This window comes from Staurois parvus, unplaced genomic scaffold (assembly GCF_062004578.1).
Source record: "Staurois parvus isolate SC_StPar_1 unplaced genomic scaffold, SC_StPar_1.0 ptg000025l, whole genome shotgun sequence".
NCBI classification, from domain to species: Eukaryota; Metazoa; Chordata; class Amphibia; order Anura; family Ranidae; genus Staurois; species Staurois parvus.
Genome location: NW_028317821.1, coordinates 18310202 through 18326665, shown reverse-complemented (window position 1 = coordinate 18326665; position 16464 = coordinate 18310202). Strand labels below are relative to the sequence as shown.

General features: G+C 39.3%; 1 protein-coding gene across 2 annotated transcripts in view; it reads left to right on the top strand.

Moving 5' to 3' along the window:
• Positions 1 to 15606, top strand: part of MON2 (MON2 regulator of endosome-to-Golgi trafficking) — a 167628-nt gene extending 152022 nt beyond the window's left edge. For both annotated transcript variants that reach the window (XM_089652121.1, XM_089652111.1), the window contains one exon: positions 14929 to 15606. In XM_089652121.1, the coding sequence (XP_089508247.1) occupies positions 14929 to 15092 (164 nt within the window). In that variant the 3' untranslated portion in view covers positions 15093 to 15606. The remainder of the gene's footprint in view (positions 1 to 14928) is intronic.
• Positions 15607 to 16464: the final 858 nt, after the last annotated feature.

The window sequence follows — 16464 nt, the reverse complement described above, 5'->3', positions numbered from 1 at the left end:
ATGTGCTGTATGTACACAATAGCAGCAATGCTTATTACTTTTTCAAGACTGCTACCTGCTTAGCAGTGCAGCATGTTGATTGTTCCTTCCAGCACTTGTCTACTAATCTGTGCAGACTGACTGAAAGCAGTAGACTCTGTTTGGCTGGTTAATACATTTTTAGCAAATATTCAACAGGCATGCTAGTTAACACTACATTTTACACAGTTGTCAAAATATACAACACCTAAAACTACTTTTACTATAATTACTCAAAATGTGTACTTAAAAATCACACTATAGTATCATTTTAAAGAATAGTGTAAGCAAGCCTTTCTCCCTGTAGTCAAATGTGTTTATCTCCTTGTGGAACAGATTATTAAAAAATAAAATCTCTAAAAACTAGAACTGATAGGGAGGAAATGGTGAAATTAATTGAAAGAACTAGCTGCAGCAATATTGAGCCTGTATGACCTTCAAGGTTGGTGACTCATACATCCTGAGGCAATGCATTCATCAAGTCTTTTCCCCCTGAGATGGATGACAGGGTCACCACAGTGCATGACATATCTTGCTGTTTTCCCTACCGGATCTTTTAATGGACTTCATAAACCCACCTAGCCAGCTATTGGCATTCCTATACCTTGCAGGCCTCCCTGACACAGACAGGCATTGTACTGTGCACCATCCAGTTCATACCTCCTCAGGGTTTACACTCCCTGCCTCCCACTATTCTTTTTCTGGAATACATTAATACTCATTACCATTTGGTTTTAGTTATAACCCATCAGCCTATGAAGATGTTACTATGGTTTCTAGCATCTAGGAAAAAAAAAATTTTTTTGCTCAGCTGAATAGCATTTGCTAAGTGAAGTGTTACTGTATGTTTTTTGCACAACTTGCTTGAGTTCAGTAACATGAGCAATGTTTACCTGTAAATAAAACCTATAATCGTTTATTGATGAAAACATCAAGATGCAACATTACAGTTGGTCAAAAATCCATTCTGCATCAAATAACAGCTAGTTGAACCAGTCTTTTTTTAAAAAAATAAGGAGGAAGTTGCATTAAAGTTATATTAAACCCTCAGATTTTCAAACACTTTCAGCAGCTGATTTTTAGGAGAAGTAGGGCCAAATCTCTTGTAGCCCTGCCTCTCCTATGCATTTTGTTCTCCACTCCTGTGACCTGTTTTCAGCCGCCAGTAGGCTAATCTCCACTGTCAGCTGATATCATGGAGCTGATCCAACATTAATGTCCGGATACACCCAGATGTCTAGATTGGCAGCTGGCTCAGCCTCTCAGCGAGAGCCTGGGCCAGTCACTTCCGTCCACTCCACAGCCCGTTGCTCCAATGAGTTACTGATAGTCACTGGCTCTTTGCTCACTGAAAACCAGTTTTCGGTCTTACAAGTGGCTGGGGACATATGCAACATCAAATCGATGCTGCATCCACCTAGGTGAGTATGGATGTTTGATTTTTTTTTTTTACATTTCCATACTTCTCTTTGAATCACTTACTGAGCTTCTTTATCTTTTAATTTCTGCTTGTGTTCAATTTAAAATGGTGTCACGATTGCTGCCACACATTTCCTGTCCCTTACATACAGGGACTAACGTTGTGTCTCCCTACTCTGTGTCCATCAAAAAGAAACACACAACCCTGTAGCCTAGGATTGCAAGGCACTGCTCTGCTCCTAGGATAAGAATTGTATCCAGTACTGGGAATGTTTATTGTGCTCCGGTATGTTAAACTAAAAAATGTGGGGGGCTTAAGTAATTTCTAGATTCAGCTGGATGCAGTGAATTATAAAGTAAGTAAACCTAAAGCAGCCATATACATACATTTCATGTGTTGGCCTGCACAGCTATAAAACTGGAAAATTCTTGCATGAGTCCATTCATGACTTGTTCTTTTTAGGCCTCGTTAATATGAGCCTACCTAAGCTTACACCCATGTGGGGGCTGTGCTTTGCCTGCTTGGGATGCACAGGTAGTCCCATTCATGTCATTTGGGACACTTCAGCGGCACGAACACAGCTACTGTCCCCAATTTGACATCCATGTGGGTGCAGATGGGTACCCCTGAACCAGACAGGGTGTGATTGGGGACATGCACTCACATGGTTGTCAAATTGGGGGCAGTGGCTGTGTCTGTGCCGCCGCCGCAGCATCCCAATTGAAATGGGACTGTCTGCATGCAGATGCATGGAACACCCGCGCATTCCGTGCAGGTAAAGCACGGCACACACATGGGTGCACATTTAATTATTCCCTTGCGATCAAGGCTTCAAGATGCTGGCCATCTGAAAAGGATCCTCTCACCTTTTCCCATATGGTATACTACAATTTTTAGATCCTAAAAATTGTCTAGTGCATTACTACAACACCTTTTTTGGTCACCCGAAGTTCAAGCAGATCATTTGTAATTCTAAAGACAATCTCTCTACCCTTATCTTTGTATGTACTGAAGGATGGCAGGACTGATTTGTACATACAGCATTACAAATACAAACTACAAACAAATCCAGTTACTGTATTTAAGCTCCTTTTAAATTGAGCTAGATCACCTTATGCACTTTGCTTTTAGGTTTTGCATAGAACAGAAGGTCAGATCCTCTGTCAGCTTTTAAATTCTTGTCTTTGTTGCAATTAAAGTGGTTGTAAAATCTTACATATACCCAGTGAAGTGACTAGGCTCAGGTGATACATAGAGATGAAACAAATCCTCTTACATAAGTTGTACCTGTTTATCTATAGCGCTATTTCCCCTACATCCAAGTGCAGAATTTACACAGGATCTCTCAGCTCTGAAAAGGAGGGGGTGGGGAGCTGAAGTTACATCAGTAAGGAGAGCTCTGAGAGTTGATTGGAGGGAAGAGACACACCCCCCTTCACACAGGAACAGAGCTCAGGCTGTCAATCTCTGACTGTGCCCTCCTGTCACCATTTTTCTCTTGGTGTCAGGAAAATCTGTCAGAACTGAGTCATACTGATTGCAGAGGAACAATGCAGCTGACAGAAATTACACTTGGTACTCTGGATTGAGATAAACACAAACTAGAGAGGGATATGCTTTGTTCATATTTCATGTCTGAGGTTTACAAACAATTTAAAGAAATTCTCCTCACTTCTTGCCTTGGTCATAAGTAGTTCCCATAACAAAAAACGAGATGAATTCCCCCAACTGGAAAACAGCCATAAAAACATGGCAGAGGCTGTAAACCTTTGCCTTCTATGCACAAGATGAAAGAAAAAAATTTTTTGCTGGCGTTTGAAAAAAAACAAAACAAAACGTTTAATTAGTTCATAATTGTCAGAATTAACTATGAATAAAATAATGCAGGATACATGGTTAATCATTCATATCCACCTACACAATGTCAGTAAGCCTTTTCAGTTGGGATTACGGTAGCTTGAAAGCAATGAGTAACTGCAGATGTATGCTTTTATGGATTCTTGGAATGCTGCTCATGTGTGTGACTCCTACACTACAGTGTCGAATGAGGATTAAAAAGTGGAGTAATATGACGAAATCTCAGCATTCACTTCATATTTTACTTGATGTAGTAATAGAAATAGGTATTGTAAAGTTGCTTAAGGATATGCAGTATGCAACATAAACCTTTTTAGGAGTTTCTCATCGTTATGTAGGGCTATCGGATATATATATAATGGTATAACATTTTTAAATACTTGGAAACGTAAATGTTATAAATTCTTAAAGTCTGAAGTGTGCAGGATCATGTTGGTCTGTCTATCAGCAAATAACCATATCATATCAGTACCAGTCTTAAGGCAGCATTCACACCTAAGTGTGAGTGTTTGCAGGTGATTTTGGAGAGTCTTTGTACATTTTTGCAGGTGTGTTTAAGCTTGAGCAATTTTGTCTTTCCAAAGAAAGCTATTACCTTTTGAATCCTCAGGTGTCCAGCTACTGGCACAGGTAAAAAGCACCTGATTTTGGTTATTGAGAGTTTTTGAGTTTTAGGCTACAGGTGTGTATCATCGGTCCACAGCAGCACTTATTTTAGTTCATAGTTTGAAGTGACAACAGGATGAGCGGAGCAGCAGTGAAGTGGCGGTAATGTATGAGCCACACCTTACTGAGTTACACACAAATGGAAACACTGGGATGCTATTTCTCCTTTTTACAATGTAGGTCCATGTGACCAGAAGACATTTGGAGCAAAAAGTCCAGTGCAAAACTGCTTTCTTTATATCTAGAATCACTCTCTGCTTAAAACACACATACATATTTTCTATTGATGAATCCTATGTCTCTACCTCCATTCTACTTATAGTACACCACCTGAAGTCTTGATACAGTATGCTATATGTGACTTTTACTATCAGCTAACGGATAACCGGGGATATGTGGCCTAATCAGAGGCCTGTGCACTTATTGAATGGGATTAACCACATAAGTATACCATCTTGCATCACGGACTCACATAGGGTCCGGCCCATAACAAAATTGTTTTCATGCTAATTAATGCTCATGTGGCCTTGAATTAATGCACCTTATGGTTTTAGGCTTTATGGGATCGCAGATTCATATACAAAGGCTACCTTGATTTGTATGTGTTATATTCTTAGGCAGCATATTGCTGCGGTATGCCGTCTGTATATGAGTATACCACTTAGCGTCCGGATGTGGTTTTTTATTTATTTATTTTCATTGTCATGTCTGTGTTGTGCATTCATGTTATTTACACAAATTGAACTCACGATGTACGTTGCCTCAGTCCACACCATAACTACACTTTCAGAGTATTAATATCAATAAATCTGATGTTTTAACCACTTGCACTCCTGAGGATTTACCCCCCTTAATGGCCAGGCCTCTTTTTGCTACTCTGATTCAACTGATAATTGCATGGTCATGCAATGCTGCACCCAAACGAAATTTACGTCCTTTTTTCACACAAATAGAGCTTTCTTTCGGTGGTATTTGATCACCTGTGCACTTTTTATTTTTCACGCTATAAACAAAAAAAGACCAAAAATTTTGAAGAAAAACAATATTTTTTACTTTCAGCTATAACAAATACATAGTAAACTTAAAGTTAGTTATAAATGTAGGTCAAAATGTATTCTGCTACATGTTTGTGGTAAAACAAAATCCCAATAAGTGTATATTGATTGCTTTGTGTGAAAGTTATAGCGTCTACAAACTATGGTATAGATACTGCAATTTACGCCATTTCTTTGCTATACAGCGCTGCGCTAGTTTAACGGACAATTGCGTGATTATGCAATACAGTACATAAATTAAATTTGTCCTTTTTTCACACAAATAGAGCTTTCTTTCGGTGGTATTTGATCACCTGTGCGCTTTTTATTTTTCACGTTATAAACAAAAAAAACCGAAAATTTTGAAGAAAAACGATATTTTTTACTTTCAGCTATAAAAAATACATAGTAAACTTAAAGTTAGTTATAAATGTAGGTCAAAATGTATTCTGCTACATGTTTGTGGTAAAAAAAAATCCCAATAAGTGTATATTGATTGCTTTGTGTGAAAGTTATAGCATCTACAAACTATGGTATGATCAGGGGTGGGCAAACTTTTTGACTTGAGGGCCGCAATGGGTTCATATATTGGACCCGGGGGCCGGACCAAGAGTAGATGAATGATGTGTATGTGTCATCCATAGTAAGTATAGTAATATTCCCCCATAGTAAGCATAGTAATTAATCCCCCATATAGTAATTCATCCCCCATAGTAATTCATCCCCCATAGTAATTCATCCCCATATAGTAATCCATCCCCCATATAGTAATTCACCCCCCACATAGTAATTCACCCCCCACATAGTAATTCATCCCCCACATAGTAATTCATCCCCCACATAGTAATTCATCCCCCACATAGTAATTCATCCCCCACATAGTAATTCATCCCCCATATAGTAATTCATCCCCCCTATAGTAATTCATCCCCCCTATAGTAATTCATCCCCCCTATAGTAATTCATCCCCCATATAGTAATTCATTCCCCATAGTAATTCATCCCCCATATAGTAATTCATCCCCCATATAGTAATTCATCCCCCATATAGTAATTCATCCCCCCTATAGTAATTCATCCCCCATATAGTAATTCATCCCCCCTATAGTAATTCATCCCCCATAGTAATTCATCCCCCACATAGTAATTCATCCCCCTCATAGTAATTCATCCCCCACATAGTAATTCATCCCCCACATAGTAATTCATCCCCCATAGTAATTCATCCCCCATATAGTAATTCATCCCCTATATTAATTCATCCCCCATATTATGTCCCCAAGTCCCCCCTGTGTCAATTCACTTACCTTTGCTCCGCGCGTTCCTCTCGCCGTATTCCCGCGCCGTTCCGGTGTAGCATGAAAATCTGTCTCCTATGAGGATCTGTCCCCCTCGACGTATCTGCGCATGTGCCAGTTTCAGGCATTAGCAGCCGATCGGCGATCTCTGGCACATGCGCAGATACGTCGAGGGGGACAGATCCTCATAGGAGACAGATTTTCATGCTACACCGGTCTTCAGGGCGGACTGTAAGAGGAGCCTAGCGGGAGACTAGCTCCGCGGGCCGGATTAAAAGGTCCGCCGGGCCGTATACGGCCCGCGGGCCGTAGTTTGCCCATTGCTGGTATAGATACTGCAATTTACGCCATTTTTTTGCTATACAGAGCTGCGCTAGTTTAACGGACAATTGCGCGGTCATGCAATACTGTACATAAATGAAATTTATGTCCTTTTTTTCACACAAATAGAGCTTTCTTTTGGTGGTATTTGATGACCTGTGCACTTTTTATTTTTGGGACTATAAACAAAAAAATTTTTGAAGAAAAAAATGTTTTTCAAAAAAACAATATTTTCTCATTTCGGTCATGAAAAATATCCAAAAAAACTAAAATTTCATCATAAATTTAGGCCAAAATGTATTCTGCTACATGTTTTTGGTTAAAAAAATCCCAGTAAGTGTATCGTTATTGCTCTGTGTGAAAGTTATAGCGTCTACAAACTATGGTATAGATAATGGAATTTACACAGCTTTTACTTTCTGACTGCCCATCACATTTCTTGAGGTGCTAAAATACCAGGATAGTACAAACACCCTCAAATGACCCCGTTTTGGAAAGTAGACACCCTATGCTATCTGCTGAGAGGCATATTGAGTCCATGTAAGATTTATTTTTTTCTACAAGTTTCTGGAAAATGCCAAAACCTTTTTTTTTTTTCACAGAAAGTTGTCATTTAATTGATTTATTTCACGCACAAGCCATGGGTATATGTGGAATTACACCCAAAAATACATTCTGCTACTTCTACTGAGTATGGGGATACCACATGTGTGAGACTTTTTGGGAGCCTAGACACATACAGGAGCCTGAAATCCAATGACCACTTGAAAGCCTGAAGGTGCGTAACTTCCTCATTTCACGTCCTCAATACCTATCACAGTTTCGAAGGCCCTGACATGCCAGGATAGCACCAACCCCCCCCCCCCCCCCAAATGACCCCTTTCTGGAAAGTAGACACCCCAAGGAATTTAAAAAGAGGCATGAGTATTTTGCAGATCTCATTTTTTCTCACAAGGTTTTGAAATATGAAAAAAGAATAGAAAAAAGTTTTTGTTTTTTTTTCTTCATCTTCCAAAAACGTGGCAACAAATGAGATCTGCAAAATACTTACCATGCTTCTTATCAAATTCTGTGGGGTGTCTACTTTCCAAAAAGGGGTCATTTGGGGGGGTTAGGTGCTATCCTGGCATTTCAGGGCCTCCGAAACTTTGATAGGTAGTCTGGAAGTGTAATGAGGAAATAAAGCCCTTTAAAAGCCTAAAGGTGCTTATTGGATTTTGGTGTCCTGTACTTGGCTAGACTGCCAAAACGTCTCTCACATGAGGTACCCCCATACTCGGGAGAAGTAGCAGAATGTATTTTGGGGAGTAATTTCACATATACCCATGCCATGTGTGAGCAGTAAATTATTTAAGTGACAATTTTGTGTAAAAAAAAAAATGTTTTGTCATTTTCTAAAAACTTGTGGTAAAAAAATAAATTCTTCTATTGATGGGGTGTCTAATTTCCAAAAAAAGGGGTCGTTTTGGGGGGTGGGGGCATTTTATGCCCAGCATTAGAAGTTTATGCCACACATCACTCACTCTTCTAACCACCTGAAGATCAAGCCTTTTCTGACACTTTGGGGTAGATTTACTAAAACAGGAGAGTGCACAACCTGGTGCAGCTGTGCATGGTAGCCAATCAGTTTCTAACTTCAGCTTTTTTAATTAAACTTTCGCAATAAAACCTTGAAGCTGATTGGTTAATATGCAGAGCTGCACCAGATTTTGCACGCTCCAGTTTTAGTAAATCAACCCCATTTTGTTCACATGAAAAAAAATCTGTATTTTTTGCTAGAAAATTTTATTTAAACCCCCAAATATTATATATTTTTTTTAAAGTAGACACCCTAGTGAATAAAATGGTGGGTACTACAATTTTTTATGGCACATAGTACTCGTGCAGCGATTTTTCAAATGCAATTTTTAAAAAACAATACACTTTTTTTACTTTTAATGCACAAAAACACAATATATTGGCCAATTATTTGGTAAAGTATAAAAGATAATGGTATGCCGAGTAAATAGATACCAAACATGACATGCTTTAAAACTGCGCATGCCCCGTGCAATAGCGACAAACTGCATGCATTTTTAATATCCATAGGCAACGCTTTAAAAGCTAACATTTTAGATTTACAGAGGAGGTCTAGTGTTAGAATTATGGTCCTTGGTCTGACGTTCACGGCGATATCTCACATGTATGGTGCAACCGCTGTTTACATACCACCACAGGGTCAATGCTTGTGCACACAGGTGTGTGTGCATGGCAGGGGTGAGTTTTTTTTTTTTAAGTTATTTTGATTTTTTTAATTATTTTTACACTGTACCTTTCATTTTTTTTAATCACTTTTAATGCTATTACAGGGAATGCAAATATCCCCTATAACATCAATGGGCATTGTTATATATATTTTTTTTAAAAATCTGGGGTCTATCAGGCTCTAGATATCTCCTCTGCCCTTACATTATCTAATCAAACCAAAATCGGTGTGATCAGATGCTTTCCCAATTTATAAATGGCGCTGTTTATATCCTGCGAAACTGAAGTGATGAAATGCTCGTAGCTTCCTAATTCTTAGACTATAGAGATGATTGGCACCACTCTGGTCTTCAATCATCTCTATGGTCAGCTGACAGAAACACTGGCTGCATTCTCAGGTTCCCCCGATGGCATGGGACTGTCTGAGAAGGCTGAGGAAGGCAGCAGGGGAGGGGGGCATCATATCCCGCTGCTTGTAAAACCAATCCTGCAGCTAATTAGCCACTAGGATTGCTTTTACATGAAAGCCGATCGCTGGCTGAAAACAATGATACCAGAATGATGCCTGCAGCTGTAGGCATCATCCTGGTATAACCATTCAAAGTCCAGTGATGTACCAGTATGTCGCTGGTCCTTGTTGGGTATATATGCTATGTTCTTTTTTTTTTTTTTTGTATGCAGGCTGTGGACTGAATGGAAAAAAAGAGAAGAAATCTCTGCCAGAAAAAGTGTGTGGTATGCCCACCATTAGAATGTACCGCACTGCATCCACCCACTTCTAATGGTGGGCACACATTAGGTCACACTTTGCCACATGCGCCAGTTCCAAGATTGTACAAATGTCTAAATAGTGGCACGCTTGAATAAAAATTGTCCACGTAAAAGTGGTACCCCACATGGAAAAAGGGTGACACCAAGTCCCAAACTATCTTGCCACTGCTCCCCATGTAGTCTGGGCATCCGGGGGGTTCCATGTGACTATCTTTTCCCTCATAAATCTGAAACTTATGCCCTCTCACAGGTCTTCTACATCTTGACTCCATATCTGGCACGCTTGCTGGGGAGAAATTGTTTAAATGCAAGGCGGCCAGAAAAATTAATGAGGGACTCATCAACGCAGATGTTTTGCTGGGGAGTATAGACATCTGCAAATTTTTGGTTAAGGGGATTTGTCAGGGGCTGAATTTTGTGGAGCCAATCAAATTCAGGGTCACCCCAAGGATGACAGAGTGTATTGTCGTTGAAATGCATAGAACACATTATACTCTCATATCTATGCCTGGCCATGGCAGCAGAGAACATGGCATATGATGAATCAGGTCTGCGGACCAATACAACCGCAATTCATTTCTTTTAGTAATGCCCATGTTGAGGGTTAGGCCCCAAAAAATTAAATTCTGAAAGCGTAATGAGTTTCCATGCGACTGGTCTGGCAAGGTTTGAATTTGGGTTGGTGGCAATAAATTGTTGTGCATATAAATTGCTTTGATCCACAATCAACACATACAAATATTCCATGAAAAACAGCTCCAAAAATCAAGGGGAGTAGTTAAATTTGCTATTTCCACCTGAATTCCGTGTTGGGCAGTGAATGGGGAAAGTACAGGTGCTGCAGAATTTGTGGGCTGTCAATCAGGATTTGCAGCATACCCAGAAGGATACTAGGAGCTCTATGGGCCTGTGTGCTAATTTTTGGTGGCTGCGGGACAATACTTGAGCTCGCCACGGCACCGGCTTGTACTGGACTTATGGGACTCTCCACGTCACCAAGTCATACTGCAGTGCTGGTATTATTATTATACAGGATTTATATAGCGCCAACAGTTTGCTCAGCACTTTACAGTATAACAGGAGACAATACAGCAACAATACAGTTCAATACAAGAGGGTTAGGAGGGCCCTGATCTTGGGAGATTACAATCTAAGAGGTATGTGAAAGACCAAGATGTACTAGACTGCTGGTACTCGCCAGTTCACCAAAAGGTAGCGCAGCACTAGTACTGGCACTCTGCTGCATCTGAAAATCATCAAAATTTACCGACAAGTGCTAACAGAGATCAGGCCTGATTCTGCGAACACTGCGGTTTTGTGTGCAGTGTATCAAGTGACAGTGACCTACTGAACATGCACTTACTGGGGGAGAAGGGGGGGTCCCTGACATCCCCTGTGACACCAATACAGTGATCAGTGCAAAAAAAAACAAAACACGGACACTGTGCTAATGGCACTGAGGAGGAAGGGGTTAACTTTTTTTAAGCAATCAAAGGGTTAACTGTGTGAGGGGAGTGTTTTACTAGTGGGCGGGGGGGGGGTGTACTTCACAGGAACACACTGATCCTGAAAGCTAAACTCCGCTCTCAGGAACAGCATGTTAGGAGCTGACAGGGATCAGGCTGCATTGTAAACAATGCAGCTGTGCTCTGTGTCACTGTTTGCCGGCAATCGCCGGGATCCGGCGGGTAATGACCAGCCGGGACCCGGTGATTGGCGGCCACGATCGGCGGGACGGGTAGGGCAGGCGAACGCCCACCAACCTGTTTTGCAAAATGCCATTTTAAACCGTGATTTTGCACAGTGGTGCCGCCCTGTGGCCGTTTTTACACAGTGGCTTAACGGCAAGCAGTTAAGGTACTTGGTATCAAGGATTTATTTCTGAGCATTCCCAGCTTATGTGATATCTGTCACCGCAAGTAACTACTTTTCTGGCCCACTTTATGGGCATTTCTTCTTTTCATAATGTGTATCAGGGCAGTCTTAAGCTGGCCATACAATTTTCTTATTCACTGTCCTTTAGCTTTATCTTCAACAATGTAGTGCAAGGGCCTGCCTTATTGCATTCAAATTGAAAGTGTTTAGGTTTGATCTCATATTATATGGTTTTGGTAAATTTAAAGGCATTATTTGAAAATATATTTCTCATGGGAAATGAAGATGATTGAGAAAACATTCTTGGATTGCAAGAGGTCTTCAATTTCTTTGAATTAGTTGTGATACCATATTTAACTGCATGACTTGCAGATGGCCAACTATCATTACATGATATAGGAGCTAGTATACTACAGTATGATCATAAAAAAGGAAAACAGTTAAAGGTACAGTGTGTGACCTTTATCATGGCAACTATTATGGCTTTCAGAAGGGAAATCATGTCAATGTCACCACTTTCAGGTAAAGATTGTCAAAAGACTAGGAGTACTTATTCTTCCATTGGTCACATTTTATAAATCTTGCCATGAATACACCTGATGGTGTCTATTTTCTCTAATGACTTTATTAGTGTACCACCTGTAGAGAGAAATGAGGGGACCTCAAGCAGAGGCACTTTGATTGCAGACCACCATTGCAATGATCTGTATTATGCAAGCCATAGACGGTTCGTTTATCAGCCGATTTTTCATCCAAAAAACGAAACATCGTTCGTTCTGTAAACCGATGCTGCCACCAATGATTGCGAAAATCGATCGTTTTTCACGACTTTTCCAGCATGACCGATAAGCGAAATGAGGAGGAACCGTGAAAATCAGGCGATGCCATTGCCCCACTAACAGTGCGAAAATCGGCCGATTTATTCTTTCGGATGAAAAATCGACCGATAAACGAACTGTCTATGGCCTGCATTACCCTGTGAGCAGAATTGCAAGGGTTGATTGCTTCCTCTGGTGACGGGCATTCAGCAGAGACTTCCACAAATGCATCATTTTCCTATTTTACCCTAAACAGAAGTGTATTATTGAGTGGTTGTGATTAGAAAATAGGAATGGTGCTATCCCTTTCTGCTGTGAAGTATGAATGCAAATAAGTTCAAACAATGATATTTTAGACATGTCAGAGTTCTGAGCTGCGTAAGCAAATTTGTTCTAAAGAGGGAAGGCGATATTAACTCTTGAAGGAATCCTCAGAGAGTAGTTGATCCTGTCAGTCAAGTTAATCAACCGCGCCAATTTGTTGGTCGTATATGGTATTGCTTTTAACAAATCAAAAGCTTTTTGAATGCACAATTGTCTTGTTTTTCTTACACAGTAGGTTTTCAGTTAAAATGTTTTTGTTGTCTAATGGCTTTCTCTAAGTATAAAAAAGAGCCAGTAACCTAATCTGGTTGAATCCTACCCTTTCTGAACTTCATTCCTCTATCCCCAGTGCTACATACTGGGGATCAGTGAGTGTTAAATATGCCTCTCATCTGTATGCTGATTTTATTTGTAAGAACTTTCAGCAATTCCAGGAGGAATACAACATTCCAACGCCCTCCTGCTTTAGCTACCTTCAACTGCGGCATGTGCCGAAAGCACAGGTGGGGATGACTAACGTTAAACTTGCTCACACTACTTTAGAAACGTTTTCCCAGCTTGGCAATGCTAAACTTCTCTTAAATTAATATGCTACTCTACTCTCAACTTATCATAAAGCCAGGGAAATTCAGAAAACCATGTTCCCATCTGATAGTCATTGTGACTGTTCTAAATTCGTATAGACATACCAAATATGACCTCGGTGGTATTGCAACTCAGATTGTTTTACCAAGTCTACTATGTTCCAGCTAAACATCATAAGCGTAACCTCTTGACTCCGGCGTAACACAGAACTGGGCTTTTTTCCATGGGGCTGCATATTTGCATACCTGTCTTTCTGCTGGGAGCGCGCCGCACAGTGTGCTCCCAGCACAAAAACCGCGGTGTCACTGAGAGCCCTGGGTCCCGTTCTAACAATTGGGACCCAGGACTCCCGATTCCGGGTCACATGATCGCTGTGATAGCCTCTGATTGGCTATCACAGTGATCAGTCACTGTACAGCCCAGCCTCCTTGTGTTTTTTTTTCTCTCTCTCTATGAATGGAGGAGAGAGATACATTGTATCTCTCTAACTCCTGGCATAGAGGGGAAAAAAATGTTTAAGAAAAAAAAAAAAAAAAAAGATTAATTTAAAAAAATACCTAGAATAAGGATTGATCTAGTTCAGTGCCAGGGTAGGTGTTTGGGTCAGGGTCAAAGATCAAGGTCAGGGTCAAAGGTCAGGTAAAAAAAAAAAATGGTGTCAGTGTGTTTTAGGTTAAAAAACAAAACAAAATGTGCACTATTGTTTCTGAGCTGTACTACAGGTACAAACAACAAATAACATACACATATATGGTATCGCTGCGATCGTCAAGAGCTGGAAAATTTATTTTGGGTTGTTCTTTGATGGTAGGTTATGGTAGTAACAAGAAACGGACAGCTAAATTTAAAAAAAAAAAATTTTTTTCTTACTATTTTGGGCCAGTTTTCCTTTGATAATAAAAAAAAAATCAGGAGATATCCTTTACCATTTACCACCAAATGAAAGCCCAACTTGTCCCGAAAAAACAAGGTATAATTCACCTGGATGTACAAAGTAGTTGTGGGGATATGTACGGTTTTACTAACACATGTCAATGTTGCAAATTTGTGCTTAGGCATTAAGATTTGTTTTACCCTTAGGTGTGAAGGGGTTAAACTTAAACCTCCCGCCCTATGCTTTAAAGACTATAGAGTTGTAGTGGCTTTCTTGCTTACTATGTGATCCTATGACTGCATTAACACATTTTAGTCTGAAGGTACTATTTCCATGGATTGTCAGCTGGCAGCACCCAACATTTATAGCCTGACAAGTAGTCTATTTGGCATATTGGAGGATCTGCTTTTCCATATGCCCACTAAAAACATCTCAGAGTCCTACTCTTTTATACTAAGATATTTACCTTTCTTAAAAAGATAATACCTCATTCCCTTTCTAAATGGCTTTTCTTGATTGAACCTATTATTTTGGTGTACAGTTCAGATTTTTTTTATTTTATTGTATTTTTTTCTTTACTGTGTTTTCTATATTGCAAACTTCAATAATAATTACCTTTCAAACTAATGAATGAAAAAGAGTTTGTAAAGATCTCAAGACTTTCTGGTATGTTAGAAAATTTCTTAAGCGAACTTCACACGCAGTAGTTGGACCTGCTGTATCCAGTGTATGAACTAATAATTCTTAGTGAAGATTTGTAGTACTTGTATATTGTATAATAAATATTTTGTTTTTCTAATGAAGTTTATTTAATTTGTTGCAGTTGATGGTAACACTTGGGCGCAGGTGATCTCTTTGTACCCAACATTAGTGGAATGCATTACATGTTCGTCTTCTGAAGTATGTACAGCTCTCAAAGAAGCTCTTGTTCCATTTAAGGACTTCATGCATCCACCAGCAGCCAAAGTGCAAAATGGAGAGTCTTGACCACGTGGAATGATTTATATGGAAGAAATGACACAGAATCTACTCCAGATGAATGTTTCCTCCTAAGTGAAATTATTTTTCAAAAAGAACTCATTTCGTGAACTAAACTGATCAGCCAAATTATGGCTTCCTCTTGACAATACTAATGATCTCAGCCATTCATGAAAAACAAGCTTACTCCTCAATAAATGTCCCTGTGTGAGTAGCAGTGTGAGCCTTCTGAATATAAATTGATTAGGTGCAGTAAATTATCATTTTTGTTTCAAAATGGTGGGGGGAGGGGGGTTGAGGACTTGGGTGACAGCGGTTTAAAGAAAACAATATGGCAAATCCAGTCAAACTTAGTAGATTGGCAGTTTGATCCCTGGAAAAGTACAACTTGTACTTAACTTTATGCAAGACAATACTATAACATTCCATATTTTTTGTTAGACTTTGTAAACCAAGAGAACTGTCATATTTGTGTGTAAAATAAATGGTACAGTTCTGTAATAAATTGTCACATTATTTAAAATGTTATGGTACTGGCAGTGTATTCAGCACACAGTTTAATTTTTGTAGCACTTTAGTAATCTCTATATATTAGCACTTTATACGAAAAGAATTCTGGCGTCAACTGAATATTGTCATCCTTAAATGTGTACACATGATTATACACAAAGATATCTGATTGCATTCTTTGCAGATGTAAATGCAGTTATCTGTGACCTGCTGTCATACACTCACCAGTCACTTCATTAGGTACACCTGGTCACTCAAATTGCTAATCAGCCAATCACATGGCAGCAACTCGGTGCATTTAGGCATCTAGATGTGGTGAAGTAACGTTCAAAATGAGCATCAGAATATGAAAGAAAGGGGATTTAAGTGACTTTGGACTTAGCATGGTTGTTGGTTCCAAACGGGCAGGTCTGAGTATTTTAACCACTTCAGGTCTGGACACTTTCACCCCCTTCCAGTCCAGGCCAATTTTCAGCTTTCAGCGCTATCACACTTTGAATGCAACACTGCACCGATATGAAATTTTTTAGCATTTTTTGAGACAGATAAAACTTTCTCTTGGTGGTATTTATGCACCACTGGGATTTTAATTTTTTTGCTATATAAATAAAAAAGACTAAAAATTTTGAAAAAAAAGTGTTTTTCTTATACAATTTTGCAAATAAATAATCTTTCTTTATAAATCTCGCCCAAAATGTATTCAGCTATCTTTATAAAATAATTATAATTTTAAAATGTTTTTACATTTTTATCTTATTTTTTTTATAATATTTATTTATTTTTCTACATAGTGACACTGTACTACTTGTGGGAGGGTGATAAAGTTTTTCTTTTTTTTTTTTTTATACACTGATTGCTTTTACACCCATAA